The 24568-nt window shown below is 46.5% G+C and overlaps 1 protein-coding gene across 18 annotated transcripts in view; it reads right to left on the bottom strand.

Annotated features, from left to right (window-relative positions):
- The window catches only part of BCAS3 (BCAS3, microtubule associated cell migration factor), a 302111-nt gene that overhangs the window by 21705 nt on the left and 255838 nt on the right, over positions 1–24568 (bottom strand). Inside the window, exon 24 of one of the 18 annotated variants that reach the window (XM_040650522.2) lies at positions 7627–7670. The exons of the other annotated variants lie outside the window; for them this stretch is intronic. Within the exon in view, the coding sequence (XP_040506456.1) occupies positions 7642–7670 (29 nt within the window). The 3' untranslated portion in view covers positions 7627–7641. Of the gene's footprint in view, positions 1–7626; positions 7671–24568 lie in introns of those variants that run through there. 18 annotated transcript variants of the gene reach the window in all.

Consider the following 24568-nt stretch of genomic DNA (forward strand, 5'->3'; position numbering starts at 1 on the left):
CCAGACCCACTGCACTACAAACACAAAACAACGCCAAACCAAACCGAAGGGAACAAGCAGAAACCTTGGCTTGAACATTTAGGTCGAAAGTGCTCTGTGTTGCAATCCCAGCATGTTTAGCTTTTCCTGCCCCAAACACTCCCAGCTGATCCTGCTCCATACACACAGCGTTCCCATTAAAACCCATTCCCTCCCAGTACCGATCTCCCACCCGTGTCCTGCTGTTGATGTTGGGCTCCCAGCAGAGAGTGCTGAGTCCCTGAGTGCTGCAGTGTGCGATTGGGCCCTGCATCCTTCTGCCCAATATGCTTCACGCTTTCCTAATGGCAGAGGCTCTGCCATCACTCTCACCAAATTACCTTGCTTAGAAGCACAGGATTTGTCTTTCACGTTGCAATTGTTTCAAGGCTTTTAATAGAAAAGGAAAATAAATTCTACAGAAGGAAAGAAAAACACCCCAGCCTTGGAAGCGTCCTTTTGTTTCACAGCTAGCCCTACTGACAGAGGCTGAGAAAACTGGGTTATTTTCTCCTCCGAAAAATCTAGTGCTAAAAAGTATTTTTACGAAAGATTTTAATGCCTCTAGTATGTTATTTTTCTAAGTCAAAATAGCCAAGCTAAATCTTTCACCATAGCGCTTTAATTCGAAAGCCAGGGGAAATTTTTTTCATTAAACCTCTGGATGGCTTTGTTTAAAGTATGAAATCAAGTAGCTCCATTTCCTGTCTTCTGAGGAACAGTAAATCAAAAAGAGTACGTTCTCCAAAAATACAGTAACGGTTCTATTAAAGAGCTTGACAGTTTTGAGCCTCACCTTGCATATTGCAACATAGGTGAGAGCAAAAATAACTGAGTAAACAGCAAAGGAAACGACCTGCCTGTTTTAAGCAGTGGAAGATGCATCCGAGGAGATGTAGGCTGGGTGCTGCTGTGCTGGACACAGTGGAGCAGAGGGGATGCACTGAGCTGCCCAGCACCGCCTTGGCTGAGAGCGAGAACCCTATGGGGTGTTAGGAACCACGCATGGAAATTCCTTGCCCAGAGCAGTGAGTCAAATTATAACACAGCCCGTTTAAATATGAGTGGCTGAACTTTCCTACAGGGTTTGCCAATTTGCTTCCATGCCATAACTTTGTTACTGCGGGGGGGAATGTCACGGAGCGCTGCCTGGGAGCTGCGCAGATCCCCTCCCTGGCTGCAGTGGGAAGGGATGCTCTGACCTGCAGTGCCCTGTGCTGCTGCCCGCGCTCTGTACTCAGCTCTGCTGGGCAGGGCACGTCCTGGCTGGCAAACTGCAACAACTCACCCATGTCCAGCTGTGAACCGAGGTGTGCGTGCGGACTGCTGCCCATGGACACGATGGCAGAAGCAAGAGCCTTTGTGAGGAACTCTATTTCCCTACCACTGTCCCTCCCACGGTGTTTTTTTCCAGAACCACTCACTTCTGCCACGAACAGAGCGTTACTCACCAGCTCTGTCTCCTGCAAAGGCATTTAACTAATGGAGCCTTCTGCTGGGGTGCCCGATCTCATGGGCAGTGAACACTCAGACTTTGGGATGAGTGACGCTATGAGGCTCCCGCGTGCCTCCTGGGCACACAGCAGCTTGCAAACAAAAACACACTTATTCCTCTGCCATTGGTTCTAGATGGGTTTCAAGCAAATACGCAGCACTGGGAGAAGGGAGCTGGCAGTGCATTGCAGTGCCAAGGCCTGTATGGTGAAAGCTTCGGACTGCCTTTCCTTCCTCCTCCTCTTCCCCTTCCTCCTCCTCCTGCCCAGCTCCTTCCCCCTGCACAAAGGGTTAACCCTGGGCTCAGGGTGAGCGTTTTGGGACCAGGAATGGGGCCAGCGATCACAGCCACGGTGAAGGCTTTCGAACAGAAGGAAGAGGCTGTGATTTTCAGAGCTGGAACAGTGAGATATTTTTATAAATACATAAATCTTTTCAAGGAAAAACAAATATAGGGGAAAGAATGTAAACATTATTGTAAAATGCATAATAAAACGTCTGCTGTTTGTTAATTTTGCTCCTTATTATCCAGTCTATCTCTGCCTCCGATGTTGAAACATTTGCCTTATTTTTTTTTTTTAAACTCCCTTATTCATTTAAAAATAGTTTCCTGCATGTTATATGAATAAGCAAAACCTAAGGTCCTAAATCCAGGAGAACTTTGAAGTATGAAACCCACGGTCTATGGGAACTATGTTTTCATTAATCAAAGTAGATGTTTCTAAAGCCATCAGATTTATCATGACTGGATTTCATATGTGAAACCCAATATACACACAGACATACACTGCTTGTCCTTTTGGATTAGCTCTGACCTTTTACTCTCCTTTCTGAAGGATCTGCCTTTCCTCAGAGCAAGGCTGCCCCGCGTTACCATCAGCCAAAGGAGCCTTGACGGAGGACGCGTCCAACTTCCAGCTCTGCGTCTGGGCTAAGGTCAGAACACAAATGATTAAGTGCATTTGTTACAGCTGCCTTTGCCTCGGTCGCTCCCTGCAATTTGTTCCATGCCAGCCCGGTGGGATGGAGGGACCTGCGTGGCATCACCGCACTGACCCCATGCACCCATGCGGCACTGCAGCTCCGACCACAAGTGCCACAGCCAAGCTCAGACTCCCCACAGTTGGCAGAAGGACAAGGCAAAGAGCCACGGCAGGATGTGATGCCCCTCCAAAGCAGGACTTAAAGGATAAAAGCCAAGAAATGGGGGTCTGGGGCTGTCTGTGCTGTAACTTCATGGTATAGAGGTTGGCTTTGCCATCTCGCAGAGGGTGGAGGTGAGCGCTGGCTCTGCCGTGGGGATGGAGTGACTACAGTAGAAGTGGATACCATTTTAAGAACAAAATATCCCTTTCATAATAAAATAAATTATCAGGGAAAATATTTTTTTCCCCTGGAATAGCAACATTCTTGCCTATTTTAACTCTTCACAGCTTTGCAACATCAGAATGCCTGGAAAATACCCAGAATGCTACAAGCTGTGCCAAGCTGCCCCTAGAGCCCAGTGTGTGTCTAACCCAATGTTCATGGAGCATCCCACAGCTGGGTGGCTCTGCACGGGGCCGTTGGGCCGGGGTGGCTGTGGGCTGTGCCCTGCACGCCAGGCGCTCCACCTGGTGCTCCTGCAACCTCCAGCTCTGGAAATTTCATTAAAAAAGGATTCACAAGAGATCTGCGGCACTTTTTAGTTTTAGCGGAGTTGGAAGTGTTTTCTTGTGGTATTCACATACTTACAATTCTCAGTCCCGGTTAAAATTAGAAAATCCAGCAACTTTTTTTCTCCTGGTGAAATTTCCCACTCTCACAGACCCAGGACTTAGTTAAGCTTACAGCACGTTGATGGCTGAGATTTGCAACAGTGCCTCAGAAATTTACATGCACAGTGAACTCCATTACATCTCAGAGAAGGCATTCTTAGCCTCTATTTCGTTTTGCTTCCCACCTGAATAGAACCTGCAGTTTTATGATGCTCCAGTCTCTACATTGTGTCCACTGGGAAAAACTGTGTAAGACACAGGGAGGATCCATCTGCGATACACACGGTGATGGTTATTGCCTTCCCATCCATAGGACAACGTACTTCCCAATGCTATGCGGCTGCCTGTAGCCCTGCTCTGCCCCAGTGCCCTCATCTCACAAGGCAGAGATTGCCCAATTCCACTATAGGGACTCCCGTTACTTCCCTTAAGAAAAAAGCAAGACTTATGGTGCTTACTATCAACCCTGTGGCACGTGCAAACACACACACATGTACACACGTACACATGACACATGACACATGTACACATGACAAAGGGTCCATGTTTGCCCATGTGTAAGGAAAGGCCTGACAACTCACTGGGGCTTTCCAGATAACCAAGATCTTATGTTACACTTTGAGAGACAAGTGTGGATTTGTCATATTGCTTAAGAATTAGTGGTAACTGTCTGAGCCAGGGAATTTAATTCTGATTGTTTCGTTTGAATTAAAAAAATCTCAGTGTTGAAAAAACATTGGAACTGTGCTACATACTAATATATCACTCACTCTGTAAAAGGAGAATCTTTTTGTGTGTGTGTGTGTAACAGAAACAGAGAATGTAATGCTTGGAAAGGCCAACTCCATCTGGGCGGCAGTGATGCCCTGTGCCAGTTGCTGCCCAGGAGCACAGCACATCACACCCAGCCCTGCACCCCGACGTTGGCACTGAGCACTTGTGGTTTCCAACCCCTTTGCAGAAACCATTGTATGTGAGTCTTCTGTAGTAGGGGTTTCCATGTCAGTAGTGCACCTCCCTGCCAGACACTTATGGTTGAGGAAAAATACCACTCTTCTGATGCCTTCTGCAGCGAATCTCCCCGTGTTAACATTCATTGTATTAGAATTGCATCTAATATTGGGTGCGCAGTCTGCTGCAACCACAGCTTCCCTGCTCATATGCTGCAATATTTCACAAATAGCAGGAGATGGATCCCGATACCGAGCTGGACTGACAGAGATGCCTGTGTTCAGGGCTGATGTAAGAGCACAGTGCTGCCAACATCAAAACTGCTTTGGAAACTCACTCTTGCTACTTATTAACTGAGCTACCAAGAGCAGCGAATGGAGGCGAGTATACAGAACGTACCCACAGACAAATCCTACGAGCTATGAGTGCTGAAACAAGGAGTCTGCTCACAGCTGGGGAGTGCTGGAAGCCTGAGGTGCAGCCCCCAGGGCAGCGGGCAGGTCAGTGCCCCACTCAGGCTACAGTGGACAGTGTTGGAAGGGGCTGCGCAGTGCTGAACAGACACCCCCACCCAGCTCTGGGCGATCTGGAAATGGCTCAACCCAAGTCTGTACGTTCCTCCAAGAACATTAAGAAAATGTGTTTCTTTAAGGACTAGAAGGAAATGTGAAATTTTATGTTTAGAAAATAATAAAAATTCAAAAAACATTCAACTTGTTTCCATGTAAGCCTTCCAAGTCAGGATAGATAAATTCTTTTGGCCTGATTCTGACTTCATTAAAAGCGCGTGCCAAGCTGCGCGAGCTATCTCAGCTCCAACAAGGACTGGACCTACAAAGCACTGAAATCTCTGGTCGCAAGCCAGCTTAAGTATATACTTCATTTTTAGCATGCAAACGGCCACAGCGACTTGAACGATCGTATATATACTGAAGGTTATGGGTGTGCTCAAATGTGCTGTGGCGCAGGGCCAGAGCGCGCGGCGGCTCTCAGCAGCGGGGCTGCGTCCCCACCGACGGCTGCAGGATGGAGGGACCCCGTCCACATGGCCCGACGGCTGCTCCGAACACGCTCCGGAGGTTCTGCCCTTGTCACTTGTGTTATCCATCAGAGCTCTGCTGGCTGCATAAGGCAGAGTGACACTGCAAGGTGAGATGATGGAGTGAAAAAATTATTGCGGCTGGCGTGTCCTAGCCTACAGCTTTCGGTCACTTAACTCATCGCGCTCTCATCCTCAGACACGGCAGTGCGCAAAGGGCAGGAGGTTCACCCCTCCACATGCCTCCTGTTTGCACCCGGCAATCTGCAGCAACAACTCCGACCCAAGCAGGACTGTGGTGAGGATGGCTCGCTGCTTGGAAGGAGAGGAAGCGGGCACAGAACCCCAACAAAAGCAAAAGAACCAGGTGTAAGAGGAAGGTCTGCTCGTTCATATTGTGCTATTAATTCACGAAACGCGGCGCGCTCTAACTCTGAAGCATGACAAATGGGTTTTTATAGTCAACGTTCTTATTTCTTCCTTCAGGAAAAGCCATTTTGGAGCACTGACAGCAAGGGCATGCTTTGCTGTGATTTATGGAGCAGTGTAACCTATAATGTAATTTGGGATTGACCATTCAAGCAGAAGCCACCGAAAGCCCAAAGGAATCAGGGATACAGTGAGAGACAAAGGAGGAACCTCAGCGTCTGCACAGCCAAACCTCGATGTCCCAGACCCATTCCTGATCCCACAGGCCCCGTCCCTGCACAGTGCTGGGAAGAACCACCCAAGTTTTCCCCTCCCAGCTCCTCTGGGATCAGCCAGGCTCCCCCAGGAGGGCTGATGCAGCCACCCAGCTCTGCAAACCTTCAGAGCACTTAAACCCAGCGATAAAGCTGTTGTCTGTCTCGCAAAGTCCCTTCGCTGGGCAGGAAAGCTGTCCAACCTCACAGGAACCCCACAGCTCCATCAGGTACCTTAAGTCCTGATGCAATCCCTAAATCCCCCTGCAAACTCTCCTTGCCTGCTGGAAATAGCTCAAGATGATCACCACCACACTGCTGGACATGGCGAGACAGAGTCAGAGCGCTGCAGCCTGCCATGCTGGTGGGCAATAAATATTCTATTGAAATCATAACTCGAGCATATTTTTAAAGGATAAACCTAATAGTAATAACTAGGAATCAAAAGAGAAGATTCTGATTTTTATGCCAGAAAGCTAACAAAAATCTTCAGTGCGTTATAAACAAGTATCTATCATTATAAACTAAGTTCAGCATGTAAAAATCCAAAGATGGAGTTTATTGTCTTTAATGGCTGAGAAATGACAAGTGTGTTTGGTTGAAAAGGAATTTAGAGAGAAGTAGTTCTGTAAAAGAACCAAAATCCATCTTAAAAAAAAATAGAATCACTGCTGACAGCTTTACAGTAGAATTAAGCCTCTCTGAACTCTCAGAAGTGGGGCTAATCGCGAGGTTCTGGGGAACTTAACACAGAATGGAGATCTGACTATTAGGGGGATCCTCTGGCTCAGGTGGGAGCTGCTCACACACCCTCATGGGAGGGGAACTCACTCCTGAGATGGCTGAGGAGACCTGAGAGGTTTGGCAATGGCTGATGGAGACCTGAGAGCAACGCAGTGCTTCTGGCATGGGGCTGCCTATGTCCAGGCACGGTGCTTCCTGCAGTGGGCAAGCTGAACGGTGGAAGCTGTCCAAGGGGAATCTCTCAGAAACCCTGGACAGCAGCAAAAAATGTGACAAAAAACTTGCCAAATGTTTTAGTGCGCTGCTGAAAGATCAAGGTGGAAAAAGCCTCTGCTCTGGAAGCCCTGGAACAAAGACAGACTTTCCTGGAACGGAGCGCAGAGCTGTTCAAACATAAACCAGCCATCAAGCAGCGAAGCAAAGACACAACAATCACCATTTCACAGACTGAGAGAAAAAGGAAAGGGGGGAAATGAAGTAAAATCTTTGCCAATGCCAGGTACAATCATCTCTCTGTGTGCAGACTGATTTAAATCGAGGGAAAGAGAGAAAAAGAAGTGCGACATTAAATGAAAAACTACTTTTAAGTGCAACAAGTGAACACGTTGGAAACACATCCTGGGAGACGCAGCTTTTCCTAAGCACACCAGCACGACGAGGTACCTTTGATCATTAAACAGGTCAACAGAGGCACGAATGGTTCCCTCAGTGCAGCAGAGATGCAGAAGCGGTGCTGGGGAGCGCTCCAACGCGAGGAGATGGCGGCGCGGCGCTGCTGCCTGTCTGCCGTGTTTATGGATGTTCCTGCTAGCCCAGGCACGGTTTGGGAACACGGATCATAACACCGCTTTTATACCCTATAAAAGCACACTGTGAAGTGATGAGAAATGCGGATTGCTGAGTTGGGCCAGGCGAGTCCGTTATGAAGTAGGAGCGTACTTTTCCGTGAGGCATTTTACAATGCAAAGAGTAATTCTTTTCTTGCTGTGAAAAAAAAATAAAAAAAAATTGGGACTCCTCCAGAGCATGTGTTTCACAAATCTCCAAAGAGTGGAAAACAAGAATCCAAGAGGAGAAGGGCAGGAGGTGCAGTGAGAGCAGTGGCTGGGGCCGGCCTCCCGCGCCCAGGGCAGACAGGGACCCATGCAGCACATCTGTGCTCCGCTTCCTGAGCTGCTCACCTGCTGTCTGAGCGGGGGGTGGGACAGGGGCACGCGCTGGAGGCTGGTTACCTCCCTGCGATCCCCGAAGATTTTGTTTAGATGCAACCAAAACAGGAGGTGAGATTAGGGATGTTTCAGACCACCTGCGTTTTCTGCTTCCTCAAGCCGAGAGCTGCCTTCTCGTTCCAGGGTGGGGAATTAGCATCTCAGCACCTCCAACCCCTGACCTCTGTATCTCCACGAAATCAAACACTGGCTAATTTTCATCCAGTTGGACACTGTTTGAAAACAACAGAGGAAGTGGGATCTATCCTAACTTTCTGTGAAATACTCGTGCTGGAGAGCTGCCACTGCGCTGGAAGCAGCTTCCCAGGGCCCAGCACTGCCAGAGCACAGGGAGAGCCACGCTGCAATGACACAGCCTGCCAGGTGCACATCCCCACATCCCTCACGGCAACTCTGACAGCAGTGCTACATCTGCACTGGTATCATTACAGGTGTTCGTCAGGTGGGACAAGAGAGAGCACCACCTGAAGGGGTTGCACCGGTTCCTCCTCCTGCCTTTGTTTCTCCATCTGTACAACGGGCACAGGACAGTACAGCTCCTTGCTTTTGCTTTTCCCGAAGAAGTCGCTGGGAAGGCTCCGAGGTCTCAGTAGCAAGTCAGCACAGATCACTGCTCACAGAAGACCCCCTGCAGCTAACAATATGACTTTGGAACACCTTGAAAATCCAAACCAGATGAGTGCTGTGCCCATCTACATCAAAAAGCTGCTGTTTTTCCAGCCATCCCGTTGTTAGGTCAGAAAGCCTTCGCTTCTGCGAGCATCAAAAGTTTTAGAGAGATTTAGAGAAACCATGCTAATACTCATAGCAGTGAAGATAAACAGCCTAAGCCGAACTGGAAATCTCACTGTTCATAAAGAATGAAATTCACCTCCGTGCTGAGAACAGGCACAAGGCCAGTATACCATTTAAGATCCATTTTCAGGGCTTAGTATGACTTAAGTGGTGTGCAGAGCCTGGGCTAGCCTTCGGCACGGAAGGGGATTTCACCCATAATGAACGAGAGAGAGCCAACAGCACAACTGCCTGCAGGACCTCTGACAGGCTGATGGCTGCAGGAGCCCCATAATCCAATCGACTCATAACCACCACGTCCACCTACCCCTCTCCTAAAAATAATGGGTCCAAGACAAAGGAAGTGGAAATTAGATGCCTGTGGTGAACTGCAGAGAGCCAAGGACCTTATAAGATACCCAGTACTTACATCTACACTTAATTAGGAGGGAAACTGCAGACATGAGACCTCAACATGTGGTATTCACATGTGGGCTCAAAAATGCTGTCAAAGAGAGTTTTCTTCTGGTTAAAACGCTGAGGATATGATGCAGAGAGAAGGCCCGGAGACGGCTGACGGACAGCCCCAGCTGTCTGCAGGGCCAGGCTGTGCTCTGCCAGCCCTACCGCGGGCTGCTGCGGCTCCCAGGGCAGATGCCAGGCTCTGCCTGTGTACCCTGTGCAAGTCAGACAACTGCAGAGAGGTACCAGGATGTCTTTTGGAAGCACTGATCAAGCAGCTAAACCTAAACAAGGAGAAATCTGAAATTCAGATGTTAGTGTCAAACCTAATAGGAAACAGGACGCAGTTATAATGCACATACAGTGGTCCAAACTCTGTACTCAGTTACAATGCAGTGAGTCCAACATGAGTGCAGGGAAAATGCATTCTGTTGCATGTTAATGAGGAATTTTGTCTCGTAGACTTAGAAATAAACTCGTAACCTTTTCTGACCCTATGTGAAATCCCAGCAAGACTTTCTCCAGGTATGGGCCACGGACAGCATTTTGTTATCCTGACATGATTCGACCTCAGAGATGCCCACAGCAGAGCAGGGGTCTCCTGGTGAAATCCCACTCCACCAAAGCCAATGGGAGCTGTGCCAAGGTGCTCAGCGAGGGCAGGATTTCACCCCACATCTGTGAAGGGGCACCGTTTGCTGAAGAGAAGCATAAATTAAAACACAAATGCTCTCCTAAGGCTATTTTAAACAGATTTTAAAGAAGGTATGAAACTTAATTAATTGAGTGCAATTATGTGGATGTCATCTTTACACCATTTATGAACAATCCATCACAACTCGCGTTTCTACGACGCTGCAGTGAGTTGGATCAGCTCTCCATGCACAAAACCAGAGACATCTGCAAATCGGATTTAAAATCTTCTTTTTTTTTTTTTTTTAAAGAAAAAAAAATAACAAAATGATTAAAAGTTGAAGAAACACTTCCATATGGAAGAATCTTACCCCAACAGGTCACCACAAAGACACTTCAAACACAATAAAACAGGAAGCGCTAAAAAAAGCATAGCAGCTCACAAAACCCCCACAACCTCTTCCACAGAAAAAAATATATGTCACCCTGGGTAGCTCTGCACAGTTCAGAAAAACCATTTGGCAGAGTAATGTGTCTTTAATCTGCCCAATTTGCTTATTATAGTAAAGGGTTACAGGAATTTTCAAGCAGTGGCCAAAAATACTACAGAGATATCCTCCTCTTGAAAAGTAAACTTACTTAAAGGGAATTAATTTCTTCAACTTGAATATTTCAAAGCTGAAAGTGCCCCCAGCAAACAAAAGGAAAGCTGCTGTTGGCGAAGCACGGTCTGCTTGTTCCAGCCCAGGACCCCAATCATTTCCCTGAGCCAAGTGCACCCATCTATGCACCAACCTGCTGAGTGGTTGGGTGTGGAGACCAGGATCGTTGTTAAGAGGAGATGGATATAAGCTAAGTAGTAAAGCACACCTGGAGAAGCATGCTCTGTTTTTTGTCTACCCTCATACAAACGGGGCGCAACACGAATTTAGTTAATGTTATTACTGTCCTTGTCAACTCCTCTGATCTGAGTCTTTGCTCATTTGAAGCCTGACCACTTGCAGAAGTGCTATGCCAAAATTTCAGGTTACCTCCAATCAGAAATCAGCACATGTGAGCAACTTGCCAACAGCTGCGCTGTGGATGGGACAGCACTGATCCGGGGCTCTCCCCCTGGCTGCTGGTGCTACAGAGATGCCCAGAGGAGGCCGACGGAGATAATAATAGGGAAAGTGACAGAAATCAAGGCTGCTGGCTCTTGATATTTAATATCCACGACTTAAAAGACAGAAAGGTGCAAAAAGCTTAATAGTATTTGTAGCCGAAATTAAAACTTTAGAAGAAACTTATACAGAGCGGTAATGTATGCAATGACATCTGGGACTGTAATCAGCAAACTGCTTTCAAGAGCTGCCAAAGCAAACAGCCAAATAACAAATCCACTTTACAGATCATCAATCTGGTCGGGCACTTGCCAAGGTAAATAGTACAAGGCTGAAGTTTGCTTTGCAAACCAGTGAGCTGGGAGTTCAGCACGGCCCGCTTCCAGGACGGCAATGCTGGGGCAGGGTCCTCATAGGTTTGTGTCCAGGAAAGTTCAACAATCCAACATCCAGCCAGCAACCGGGGTGCAATGGGAGATGAAATATAACCAACGTTAGGGATTAAAAGAAATACAGGAGGTTCAGGTTGTGTTCATAACTCACTTAAAGGCGACAACTACTCACGGTGGTACAAGTCAAACTCAGATAATGCAGAGTTTATTGTAACACTGCTCTGCAGATTGGGCAGCCTTTCATGGGAACTCCAAACCCAAGACTGAAAAAAATTAGTAGGAAATGAACCTTCTTTTATTTTCAAATGAGATAAAATCTGGCTCCAACTACCATATTTTACATTTTAGGGAAGAGGATATAAAACATCAAACAGTGATTTTTTTTTTCATTATGAATGCAAGAAAGATAATTTATGGCGGCTGCAAAACATTTATTTAAGAAGTAAAGCCTTCATGTTCTGTATACAATTTATAGGGTTGTAAAAGAAAGAAGTGGAACAACTGCAGCCATAACATGTGCATTTATGAATAATAATTGTAAGCTTGTTTTGTTAAAAACAACTTCTGCTTCAGAGGTCATTCTTCAGTTGATTGGGAAGGCAGAGAATCATTCAGGTTGGAAAAGACCTCTAAGACCATCGAGGTCCTCAAACGTGACCTCGAATTTGTTTAATGTTACGCTCTTGGCTCAAAGAAAAGGGGAGTTTGGTAGAAAATCACCAGGCAGTGCATGTCAGGAGCTGAACACAGTGATAGCAGGATGCATGTGTGATGTTTTTCAACCAGGGAGGGACAGCATACTCCTACTGGAAGTTGCTTCAGCTCTGACTTCGAGCACAAATATTTGATGTTCACGGCGGCCGTGCAGTGTTGCAACACGGACACAGGGCCGCCTCCAGCAGCAGGCTGTTGCACGCAGCTTCTCATCACCTCACCTCACTGCTGGGCAGGAATGAGCCACTTCCCTCACTGCAACCAAACCCCAATGCCTAAGCACTGTGTTGATAAACATAACCCAAATGTGATGAAACTGGCCCAGTATTTACTGCAAGAAAGGTGACTATTAGCACAGCTGGAAGGTGGCACAGGGCTCCCACACACCGATGCAGGCAATTAAATGCACAGTTGTCCCCTTTTTCTTTTCTTTTTTGCTTCAATTTGTCCTTTATTCTGGAAGACAAAATGCAGCAGTGCTGGGCCCTGCACTGCTCAGGTGTTACGCAGGCACTCTGCCTGCACTCGGGCACAACACCCAGAGCAGCAGCAGACTGCTCCGCGCCCGCGCTCTGAGCAGCATCACCTGTTTTTTGGTGATGCCAAGTTCCTCAAACAGTTCCTCTAACTTTTTAGCTAATCAAAGCATGATGAAGCATGGGAACAATTTAGGACTGCAGTTTGAAATAAGTAAGAGGATCCCCCACAGGCACAAAAAAATCCTGATGACGAATCACTCATGTTAATCAAGAGATCCTGCCTTTGCAATGCGTCGTGTCCCAAGAACGTACATGCAGCAGGGCCAAGTTCCCACTGGGAATGGATGGCACGGGCAGCTCTGAAGGTCTCAGCTCTCCATGTCAGATACAGCACTCACCCTGTTCACCCTGCACCCCGATCCTCACCACTCCCCTTGGTGAGATGCTGGACTGTACTCACAGGGCTATTTGCTATTTCTGCTGAGCTACCTTCTACTTCTGTTCCAGTGAAAAGCAGCACCATCTGGTATCACAATGCAAACAGATAGGGCTGCCCCAAACACGGAGCTTTCAGAGGCTTGGCAGGATTGCTGCTCTGCACTGCGAGAAGCTGCCGGTGGCCAAATATACTGATAAAAAGGATGTGTAACTCCTCAACACTACCCATGATGGAAACAACTGCAGCTCTCACTGGAGGTCAGGACGCACACGAAAACAAGCCTACATGTGTAGCAGATTACAACAAACACATGGCCAAGATGGACTCGACAGATCAAATGTTGGAATCATACGATGACACATGGAAAAGTGGAGTTTTGCAGGGGAAAAAAGCAACCGAGAGCCCATATGTTCAATTAGCAAGATACAAAGCTTTTGTTGTATACCAAAAATAGCAAATAAAAGTCTGTTGTCATTTTTGGATATCCAGATGTGTTTCATTTCCAGCTTCACATCTCAGTGTGTGGACCTGCCTGAAGTTGAAAGAGAGGAAAGTGTGGCAATGGCTGAAGGGTGCAATTACATCAAAACTCTTCCTTCCAAAGAGGGGCGATTACGCAGCCCGCACCTTGCGCTGCGCTGCCGGTGCATGGAGCCTTTGTTGGGTCCTTATGGACCCACTCAGAGCACGGACGGCATCGGAGAGGGGCTGCTATCCTCCAGCATCACTCCCCCTTGCATTAAGACCTGCCTGTTACTGATTACTTTGAAGTACCCCGTTTTTCCAATGGATCGTAAAGGAATTGGGATTTCTCTCTCCGGAGCACACTCACAAAGGGCAGAAGCGGACGCCAAGTCACGAGCACCACGCCAGCTACCTGGCCAGAACCCATATAAAGAAAACACCCGTCTATAACCAATAAACACAAGTTACTTAGGTAGCACTCAAACAAAACCAGATACTCTCATCTACTGCAGATTTCCCTTTTCTCATATTTTCCTTTCATTGTTTTTGAACTTCAATTACGTTCAAACCAGGAACATTTGCTGGAGATGTGACTTCCCGGAAGAAGCCCCAGGTGTGCTGCCCAGGCCTGGCAGGACTTTGGTCCAGCAGCTTCTAAGGAAGCAGAGGTGAAGCTGCCCAGGACAGCAGGGCTCAGGGTGAGATCCAGTTCGGGCTGACAGCTCCATCTTGCAGCACACACCCCACAGGCAGCAATGGGTTTTCCCCGAGTGTGGCTGTGGGGCAGTATTATTATCTCTCATTCCCAAATGGAAAAACTGAAGCAGGCAGAGATTAGGTTACGTGCCCAGGATCACCCAAGAAGCTTGTGGCTGCACGGGGATCAGACCCTCAGCTGGCCGGTACTTGCCCAGCTCCCAACCACACCACCATCCTTCCCAAACGCTTTTATGTACTTATATTTATCTTTGCGTAGGGTCATCTTGGCTCCCGTTATGAAAAGCACATATGGTTTACAGTCCTCAAATTGCCTGTGTAAGGGTTAAATATTCAAATATAATATTATTCCTGGCATTTATGGAAAAGTTTCTCGGTGCCAATTCCAAAATCCCATGGCTTCTCTGATGCTGCTGCTCTGTATCACAGATAGTTGTAAACGGGCTTGTCACTTCCCTATCTGTGAGTTGATAAAACTGGAGCACTTTATCCAAAGGTTTAAAATTAGTCTGAATGATGAGAACGCAGCTGCATGTTTGCATTTGCTAATGCTCTCATTTGAATTTTTTGATCACAGAACTGCTATCAGAGTTACAGGAAGAAGGAAAACCAGCGAATGCTCCTGCAGTGACCTATGCATGTCCAGCATAATCCTACGAGCTCAAGTTCCTCGTGTTAGAGTGCCTTTGTCGTAAATTCTCAAATCATAAAACCCCCGCGGGACTGCAGTGAACAGTTGTAGCACACAAAAGGTTAATCAAAAAATAAATGACACTAACAACCACCAAATGTAAACAAGCACCTCGTACCACGATAATCTCATTGGCACTACTGCAAAAATTATTACTAAAAGAACCACAAACGGCCAAGCCACCAGCATGGATCTGTACTTAGCGATCTATTCTAGGCATTGCCTCCACCTGGGTGTGTGGTTAAATGTTTTATTCCTGATTCAGCTAAACCAGAACTGCTGTGCTTTGTCTCACAGTCCTGTTGGGCCATCCAGACCACTTGAGAAACCTTGCTGTACCCCAAGCAAGCAGCGGCAGGCGAGGTGGCCAAGGGTGCCTGAATCCACTTCGCCTGTGTGAGCAACTTAGTTCTCCTCATGTTGTACGGCGTGTTGTACTGTTACGTGTAAAGACCAGAAAGAAAAAGGAAGATTTATTATCATGGTCTATCTTCCAGATTAGTAATCGTTGACAGACTTCGTGTTTGTATCCGATTTTTGTTTCCAGCCTGTGTAATGTATAAAGAAAGAAGAGGAGCGAGTAATATACCTTGCACTCAGAAAGCAGCAGACAAGCAAACACACACTGGGTCGTCATTGCCAGGACCATGTGCTGCAACGTGGGATCTGCCCAGCAGGTGCCACAGGCAGTGAGCTCCCCGCTCCCTGAGCAGCCCAGCGAAGCTCCTCGTCCCTGCGCTGCAGACAGCGCTGCTTCCCACCGGGTAACAAAGCGCAGCCCCCGGGGAGGTTTCGTTACATGTCATCATGTTTTTCAATTCCTTTAAAAAAGATGTGTAAGGAAGGATATCAGCAGGCATTGTTTGGAGGGCTACTGATAACCACACCACAGATGAAGAAAAGCTTGGTGTTTCCACCTAATCCGTACCATGTGCAGGACCAAGATACCACGTTGTTTCTGCAAATGTTCAATTAATTATTTTTGAATAGATTGGCCACAAGATCCATCCAGCCAAAACGACACGGAGAAAACACATTCCACACACTGAAGGCAGTTGGACGAAAAACCTTCCTGCGCTCATTAAACATCGCGTCAGACATTCAGCAGGCACCGTGCTTTTTAAAGATCTGTCTGTTTACTCCATCATTACTAATATTCGAGATACATTTAAAGTAAATAGGTTAGGAAAGCATTTGATCTCATTGCAATGTAGTGCAGAATCCCGGTAGACCATATTTCCTGGTACAGTGAACTATTCTTAGATTCCTTGAAATCCCGACTTGTTCTCAGCCACTCCAGTGATAGCACAGCGCTGCTCTGGCAAGACCAAATCACTGTCATGAACAAAGAATCAGCACAATTTACTTAATAATCTCATCACGACTATGGCTCTAATTCAGCAGAGGTTCGGGAGCTGATTAGGACCACGCTACACGCCTTGCTGAATTCACGAGCTAAAGCCGAAGCCAACGCCGCTCTTTGGGATGTGAGCTCCTGCCCACCGCCACAGGCTGCTGTCTGCCCAGCAGTGAGTGCCCGCTGAGCTGTTTGCATGGCTGGGTCTTTGAGTAAAAACCCTGCAAAGCCGCCGGGGTTTAGTGGTAGCAGCAGGAGCATCCGCTCTGGCACCAGAGCCAGTCTGAGAGATCCCCCACACCATGCGCCTCCCAGCCCTTCCCCTGACTGCCATCCCATTGCGACAGCTCACCGCACGGCTCTGCTCATACATGTGTTAAGGAAACGCGTTCCACTTGATGACTGAAACAATGCAAGAAAGGGAAAAAAAAACCCAAACCCACAAACACCAAAAGCTTCCAGCAGCAGAGGGGAAATGAACTGTGGGGTTGAAAGGAGAAGGCAGGGTCAGGGAAGGGCTGGGAGCCTCTTAAACTGGCTTTGCTGCAGGATAAGATGCTCATGTAACTACACCCTTATTAGTGTTATTTTTTTAAAGCTGGATCATTTCAGATCTGCTTTAAAAACATGTCATAAATGAGATCTGCTGCAATGGAACAGTAATATGGGACTGCAGCTGGAGCCAGAATGGAGCTGTGCTAATTTAGGCCAGCTGAAGACCTGAGTTTGTATTACCCAAACTTAGTTCTCACCAGTCTGAATGGGGACAAGTTCCTAATTGCCCCTGCACTACTGTTCCCACAAATGTAATACCTGCCTAAAAGATTAGTTTTCTTGGTACTAAAGATTAAGCAAAACAAACACCCCCCCCCCCTCACTAAAGCTACTGTTTTAATTTAGGGTTTCATTTCAAAACAGCTGGAAAATTTCCAGATCTTCCAAGTTTTGCCCAAAAATAGAAAGTATGTTCTGCAACTGATTTTGAAGATCTGCTCTGTTTATTTTTTTTATTTTCTAATTCTACTATTATCACTATGGCCCTTTAAAAACATGATGTTTCAAGGTGACTTCCCCACCAAAAGCAGGCAGAGAAGCACTGACAGCAGGAGCTGGGCTGGCTCTGTCCGTGGGGCAGTGGCACAGCGGTCCGGCTGCTCGGCATGGACACACAGCCTGAGCTCTGCTGCCGTGGTCCTTTGCTACGCACTGACACCTCCTGCTTGTTTGTAACCCATGGCCATGACTGAGGACGTGGGGAGGAGGAATGACACATGCACACACTGTGCTTTTCCTGTGGAAGAGGCACAACCGCAGCCCTGCCTCTGCTACAGCACCCGCCGTGCAGCCTTGGGCAGGTCACTTCATCTCCAAAGCTGTTCTACAGCTGTCTCAGCTGCACAGACAGTTAATACATCCTTGCACTGAACAGCATAACTCACTAATGGCTATAAAACAGTTGGTGCTTTCCACATGCAAGTGTTAGGAGGAGGCGGGGTGTTGCTGCTCTTTCAAGGAAATGTTCTGTGGCAATTACATTGTGAGAGACACCCTGGCTCTGCCAAATGACAATATTAGGAAAGTATGTAGACAAAAGCCAAAAGAGAAAACCTTTTTAATTATAATTCTGGCACTTAAGCAACGACTCCTATTTACAAACCTCAATGCAAGCTACTCGTGCTCCCTCCGATGGATGCGCACAACTGGGGCTGCTGGCCGAGGGGGCATGTGGGCACAGGCCTGGCACCCTCCTCAGCCATCTGAGTGCACACATCCTACAGAAGGAGAAAAACGCAACGGAGAGGGCAGGAGAGGTCTGGACACCCCTGAAGGACAGTGTGGTCAGGGCCCAGCTGGGCTCCTCACTGGGCTTCCTCCTCATGCAGGCCCGTGTGTCTCACCCATCAACGTGACAGCTGGGCCTGCAGGCATTATTAGTCTCTTAGTTCTGTGGGGAACAGCACAAGGCCTGCAGGAAAGGGAAAGAAACAAACACAGAGCAGAGCCTGAGCCACACCACAGCTCTGCCCAGTGCCCAGGCCTGCCCCGCTCCCCCCAGCATGGCAGCGAGGCCTGTCCGCCTTCACAGGAGCCTTCCTGCCTCACAACACAGTGCTGCTGACACGCTCTGCATAAATAATTTATTGTGGAGGCAGATTAAAGTTACAAGGCATTAAATCTCACACTTGCAGCTTCTTGTAAGTGCTCAGAGTTGCCAGGCCTAGGGCTTGTTTGAGTAACCCAGAGGGGAAAAATTCACAGTACTCCCATGGTATGAGTTAAAGTAAGCTACTTTTTATTCCAGTTTGGAAAAGGTTAAGTAAAGTGAACCCTCAGATCTAAGCTACAGGACTGAAGGAACAGGTTGCAAGGAGAGGAGGAAACTCAACCATAACCACACGAAGGATGTAGATTCTGACACCAAAGAGACCTCCACTTTCTTCTGGTGACTACATTAGATACAAACACTCATCAGCCATGGTGAAAAAAGATAACAATCCCTACTTCTGCCAACAGGAGCCATCCCTTCCATACCATTTGGCAGAAACCTTATCATGATACCCACATCACTGGCATTGAGGAGACTTCCCTGGGACACACTCCTCTGCACCATGGTTCACTATGACATCCCCAAGCATCCATGTACAGGGCTAGCAAACATCTCTGCCCAGACACTTCCACAGCCACCACCCACCTCGTTTTCCCTCTAGGGCTTTCCCTCTGGAGCAGCTTGCTGCACCCAGAAGTCTCCCTGTATGGACAAAGATTTTCAGTCCAAGTTCAGACTCGGACATAATAGTCTGACTGATGTCGAATGCAAATAGTTGTCATCAAAGCCATACCATGGGAAGCTGTTTCAGCTATTCCTTTTTGTACTTAATAAGATCTTTTTCCAAATGGCCATTATCTGTGAAAAATCAGAAAATGGAGCTGTGCATTCTGAGAAACAATTACAGTGGGGAAGGGAGTTGATGTTTAGCAAATTCCTTTGATGAAACCCCAACCAAGACATTTGGGAACTGTATTTCTCACAGGAGCTATTTCTGCTGAGCAGCACCACACAACGAGATCAGCACCTTGAACACAACACACAGAAATGACAGTGGAAAATTATCATCTTTTCCCAAGTTATGAAAAAGAAGCTGAAGTCTCAATTAACTTCTTAATGAAAGCGTCCAAAATACCAACCAATTAAAACCCAACCAAACCACAGAACGGTCTCCAGCTTTCTGTTCCATTTCACAGCTGTCATCAGATGGCACTTTTGATTGTATCTCAGCAGAGCTACAAACATGAAGCAAACACACAGATTTTAATCTAAATTCTCCCTTCTAAAAATGGTCCTTACAAGTTTGGGTGAGGGCAGAGCAGACCCCACTCCCTATTCCCCACGCAAACAAAGCCATCCTGCATGCAGTGTTATCGATGCCGCACTCTTTCATGAACTCCAAATTCACTTATTTTAATAAAACATGCTACTCGAGCCATCTGACATTTATTATGCTTAAGAAACATAAAATGGAAAAGAAACATCTATGACCAGAAACAACCCCTAAACTCACTTTTATTGCCAAGGGTCTGAAATCCTTTTTTTTTTTGCTAATAACAATGCCTCCCTGCTCCACCTTGCCTTCTGCAATATTGCAGGAAATTCCCAGAAAGAAACTGTAATGTGGATTGCAGCTGTGCAGTTTAAAGCCAAACAAACCTCTGATTTCAGAGGCTCGGGCTGGACTGAACGCTACCCTGACACACTGCAAAGTTGCAAACACTTTCCTGATCGTTCAGAGCACGCTTCCAAGTTAGCAGAGTGCATAAGAGGCAAGAAACGTGGCTGCAGCCCTGCAGCACCCAGGTGATGCTCTGGGTATGGAAGTTAAACCTCACTCCGTGTGACAGCTCTGTTTTGAATTTGGGAGCCTGGCGGACGTGGGCAGGCGAGCGGAGGAGCTGTGTCTTTAAGACTGCAACCCTCTGCCTGTGCCCATATATCAATACTCCATGCTGCGGTGGCTTTTCTGCCTGCTGCTCAAATTTGTCCAATTAGACACAGCCCCACAGGGTGGAATTCAGTGTGAAATGTGTCTACTGATGTCTGCAAATTAACCACCGTAGACACGCCGCTTTAAGGACTATAAGTGACAGGCAGAGAAACGCCTGCCCGGGACAAAAGCAGGAGGACTCACAGCGTAAAAGCCCGGATCAGCCTGTTAAGGGATTCCCAGACTCAGCTAGGTAAAGTGTGTTAGCCGCCGCGGCACTTCGCACCTCAAGCTGTGCTGTCTCACACCACTGACCCTTCCATGGCGACATAATTCTCAAGAAGAAGCCAGGATTATCTGTCTAAGAGTCTTACGTGTGTCATGTAAGGTCAGGTGCCAACTGCAATGTAAATTAGTAGTTAAGAGTATTGGTAGCTAGACAGATGCTGGGAGCCTCAATTAGAAAGAAAAGTCAGATTATAAGTAATTAAGAGGTACAAAAAATGCTTCAGAGGCTAAATACCTAAACTGCCTCCACCGTGTTTTTTTCAATAAAGCATGCATTCCTGAGCTCTTCCAGATTCTGCCCGAAACATCTCCGCAGACTCCAAAGCCGGGCTCTGTGCAGACAGAAATCCCCGGCACGCTGTGTCAGAGTACCAGAAGGAGAATTATGGAAGGGGGGGCTTTTATTGGGCAGAGTGCAACACAAGTCATAATTTTTGCTTTGCTGCTGTTGGAAAAGGGTGAGCTTTTTAATCTTCTGCCATAAACAGGTCTAACTGCTTTCCAAATACTTGTATAATATAATAATTTCTGTTTTAAATATTGCTAAGGAGGAAGAGTAACAACTGTATTTACTTTGAGAAGTGCTGCTTCTGCTGCTGTATCTCCAAGATACAATAATGCATGCAGATACAATAAGCGTATGCACTTACTGTATCTGGTGAGAACCTGGTGACCCCAAAGCACTCTATAAATATGAATCCCTAAAATAACAGCAGCACAGTATGAAAATACAGCCATCGGCCCCACTTCAGAGATGGGCAAACCGGCACAGAGTCTAAAATGATACACCCTGTGGTAGGGGTGAGTTTGAAGACAAGGTAAGAATCCTGCCCAGTGAACAGCTTAGGTGCCTGCTTGTACAAGGGTCTGCTGCAAGGTATGCAGTGTTTTATTTATATACAGTCCTTAGGAACCCTTTCCTTTAAAGATTTGCCACCAGACACTTAGCCAACTGAGAAGAGCACTTTAAAGATATGCTTGATTTAGAGCCACCGAGATTTAAGAACCATGCTTAAATGCTCTCCTTAGCATGGAAGAAGTTAAGCATATGCTTAAGTATATTATCAAGCTGAGGGCAAGCGATTACCATGGTGAGAAACCAACTGCACTGACTGTGGCTCAGCAGTGTTTGTGGGCCTGGACTCTTACACTGCAGAAAGCGTTAAAACACATGGAAAAGCACACACTTAGGTTACTTATCAGGGTGCTCTGGCTTTGAAGAAGCCACTCAGTGTTTTTAAGTGTTTTTTGGTTTTTTTTCGAGGCTGAAAGACTGTAATGGGTTCATAAGATCTCCATGAGACTACAGCAGCACCTGCAAAGGACTAAGGAACACTTATGTCAACAGGGAGCTCAGTGCGAAGGCAAACACTTAAAAATCCTGAGAAAATTCTTCCAAGATAGTTCTGTGTTTCAGTTTGTGGTGTTTTCAACGTACCCCATTCAGGGGGGATGCAGTTTAAGCCAGCTTCTTGTTATTCCACAAACCATTCTGTATTTTCACAGCCATAAATCATGGAAGCAATTGACAGTTTCCGGACATTGATTAAATGGCACCTGATCCCTGAAATTATATTACTATTATTTGCACAACACCTAACATTCTCAAATGCTCTCAGGTCCTGGACTGATGTATAAAAATCCTCTGGCCATAGACTTCACTCATGTTTTATTGCCCAGCAAATTGTTATGAGGAAATGAGCACTAACAGAAGAGGGCTGAACTGCAAACACCATGCAGACATAACTGCAGTGGGGTGAAAAGGGACTGTGTAAAAGGTATCATCAATGCCAGAGGGATAACTGGATTTTTGATTCTTCCAAATACAGCATATCCATGGTACGAGCACTGTACCACCACTCCGTGCCCTTCCCACCTCAAGGAAGGGCTCTGAACTGTCCCATTACGCCAAGGGGCGTCGAAAGACAGAAGCATCACTCACTGAAATGAATGCATCCTTTTCTGGACCTTTTCCTTTTTTTTTTCCCCCTGTGCTATTCACTTGGTAGAAAGGAAACTCCTCTCCCTGAAGCGAAGCTCTGCGATGTTTACCCCTCAGCACAACCCCTCAGAGCAAACCTGAAGAAGAACAGGAAAAGCAGTCTGGGAGTGGGGGTCAATGGGAGGAGCAGCTGCTGGCACGGCCGCGGAGCTCCGGCTGCAGGAACAAGAAGCTCTTGGTTATCAGCCGTAACGGAGCTGACTGCAGACCTGCCTTATGCTCACAAGTTTTGCCATAGGACACAGAGCACAACAAACTTCTTTGTAATTTCGATCACAAGTTGAAGATATACTATCCTATGACGACAAAATGTATCTTATGCAACAAGCAAGAAATGAATATAGGCAAAGGAAAGACTGGAAATGATTGTTAGCACTGAGCTTTGGAAATGTTTCCTGCGTATTTCTGTCACCCTTTTGTCCTTTCAGAAGCTGTGTGGATCGTTATGGCAGGGCTGACTATGTTATCTTATGTACTAAATCCGCCTAGATCTGTAGATGATGTCTTAGGGGGTGAAAAAGATTAATAAGGAATCACTCCAATGGCTTTAGGACAGCTAAGAATCTTAACCCATTTAACCTCCCCTAAAACACACAATCAGATCAGAGGAAGTTGTAGGAAACTCATTTCAAAGACTCTAGGCGACACTTTTTAGGTCAGATTTACAAAGCTCATTAGAATGAAGGTCTGTTACTTTAGATTTTAATACTAAGACATACTAAGAAACCCTCTTGCCCCATTTAGGAAACACACAAAGCAAAGAATGCAAATTTTAAAAAGAAACTTAATCTTAATGCATGTGTTCTGCCACCAAATCTGAGTAAAACCTCCCTAGCTTATGTTCTTATAGAAAACGGGAGAAAACACATCGAAAAGGGACAACAAATGCCGATTCGTTTACAGATTTGTATCCTTTGAAGTAGCACATGGGATGCAAAGAGCACACAATTCTTTTGAAATTCTATTTCGTCTGGAAGAAGCATCATATAGATGTACAACTTACTGATTCTGCTTATCCCCACCAGCTTCCTAAAAATGTGTTTTACCCAGAGATGCGAGCACTGAGGAGCTGAAGCTGAGAAAGATATTAATGTCTCCATGTGGTCTGATAGCATGCACTTGTACATCTGAGCTGCGTTCACGGGCTGCTATCAAGAGAGGGAAATGAATGACAGTGGTTGAGATTCCTGCTCTGTTTTGTGCAGAAAGAACACAAAAACTGAGGGTGAGCACCAGCTGATCTTCTTCGTGATAAGACAGAGCATCTTAAGCAGAGAAATTAGGACAGAAAAATGGAAAAAATACAGCAGAAGTCATGTCATTTTGCAGCCTGATAAGACTGCACCTATCTAGCCAGATTTTGGTCCAAGGGAAATGGAATACTGAACCCGAAATAAAAAGCAAGAGATTACTCAATATCAGAATGACAAGCCATCAAAATTTTGTGGTTAATTAGGAGGAAAAAGTCCTATGTAGCATGAGCGAGATGGCTTGATGAACTTTAATTTTAATCTTGTGATATCTCCTAATAACAAAAAGCCTCTATGGTATATCAAACAAATTTATAAATGTATGATCAATACATTTGACATGTTATTTAATTATGATTCTTCATGACAGAGACAATATGAAAAACTAGTGTCAACATTCTGACAGTGGAATAAACAAATAGATGTAATTATTTCTTATACCGATCCCAGATGAATTGTAATGTATCAGGCCAGGCTGCAGAGCAGAGTTCTAAGGTTTCCTTAATATGATAGAGTTTGATGTAAGGGGTGTCATGTATCCAATATTTTGCTGTTTTATTAGAATAAAAAGCTCTCCGGGGATTGCAAGTTCAAATGGTCACAAGTCTCCCCCTCCACTGCTATTGCGCTTAATGCAAGGATAAGCACTGAAATATGTTTAGAAAAATGCTGGTGCAGCTGTTAGAAGCAAAACATCAGTGTGCCCAAACGAACCCCCAGTTCTGGGGTTGCTCACAGTTCGGTCCTAGATGCCATTTTTGCCCTCAGCCCTCAGCAAACGCCAGCCCTGGGCTGAGGACACACGAGGTCCCACTGCACGGGGCTGGGAGCTGTGCCCGGCACTCCTCCCCCAGCACAGACCAGTTGCAGCGGTGGGTCGGGCCGAACACAGCCAGCACACTTGTGG

This window comes from Gallus gallus, chromosome 19, assembly GCF_016699485.2.
Source record: "Gallus gallus isolate bGalGal1 chromosome 19, bGalGal1.mat.broiler.GRCg7b, whole genome shotgun sequence".
Taxonomy (NCBI): domain Eukaryota; kingdom Metazoa; phylum Chordata; class Aves; order Galliformes; family Phasianidae; genus Gallus; species Gallus gallus.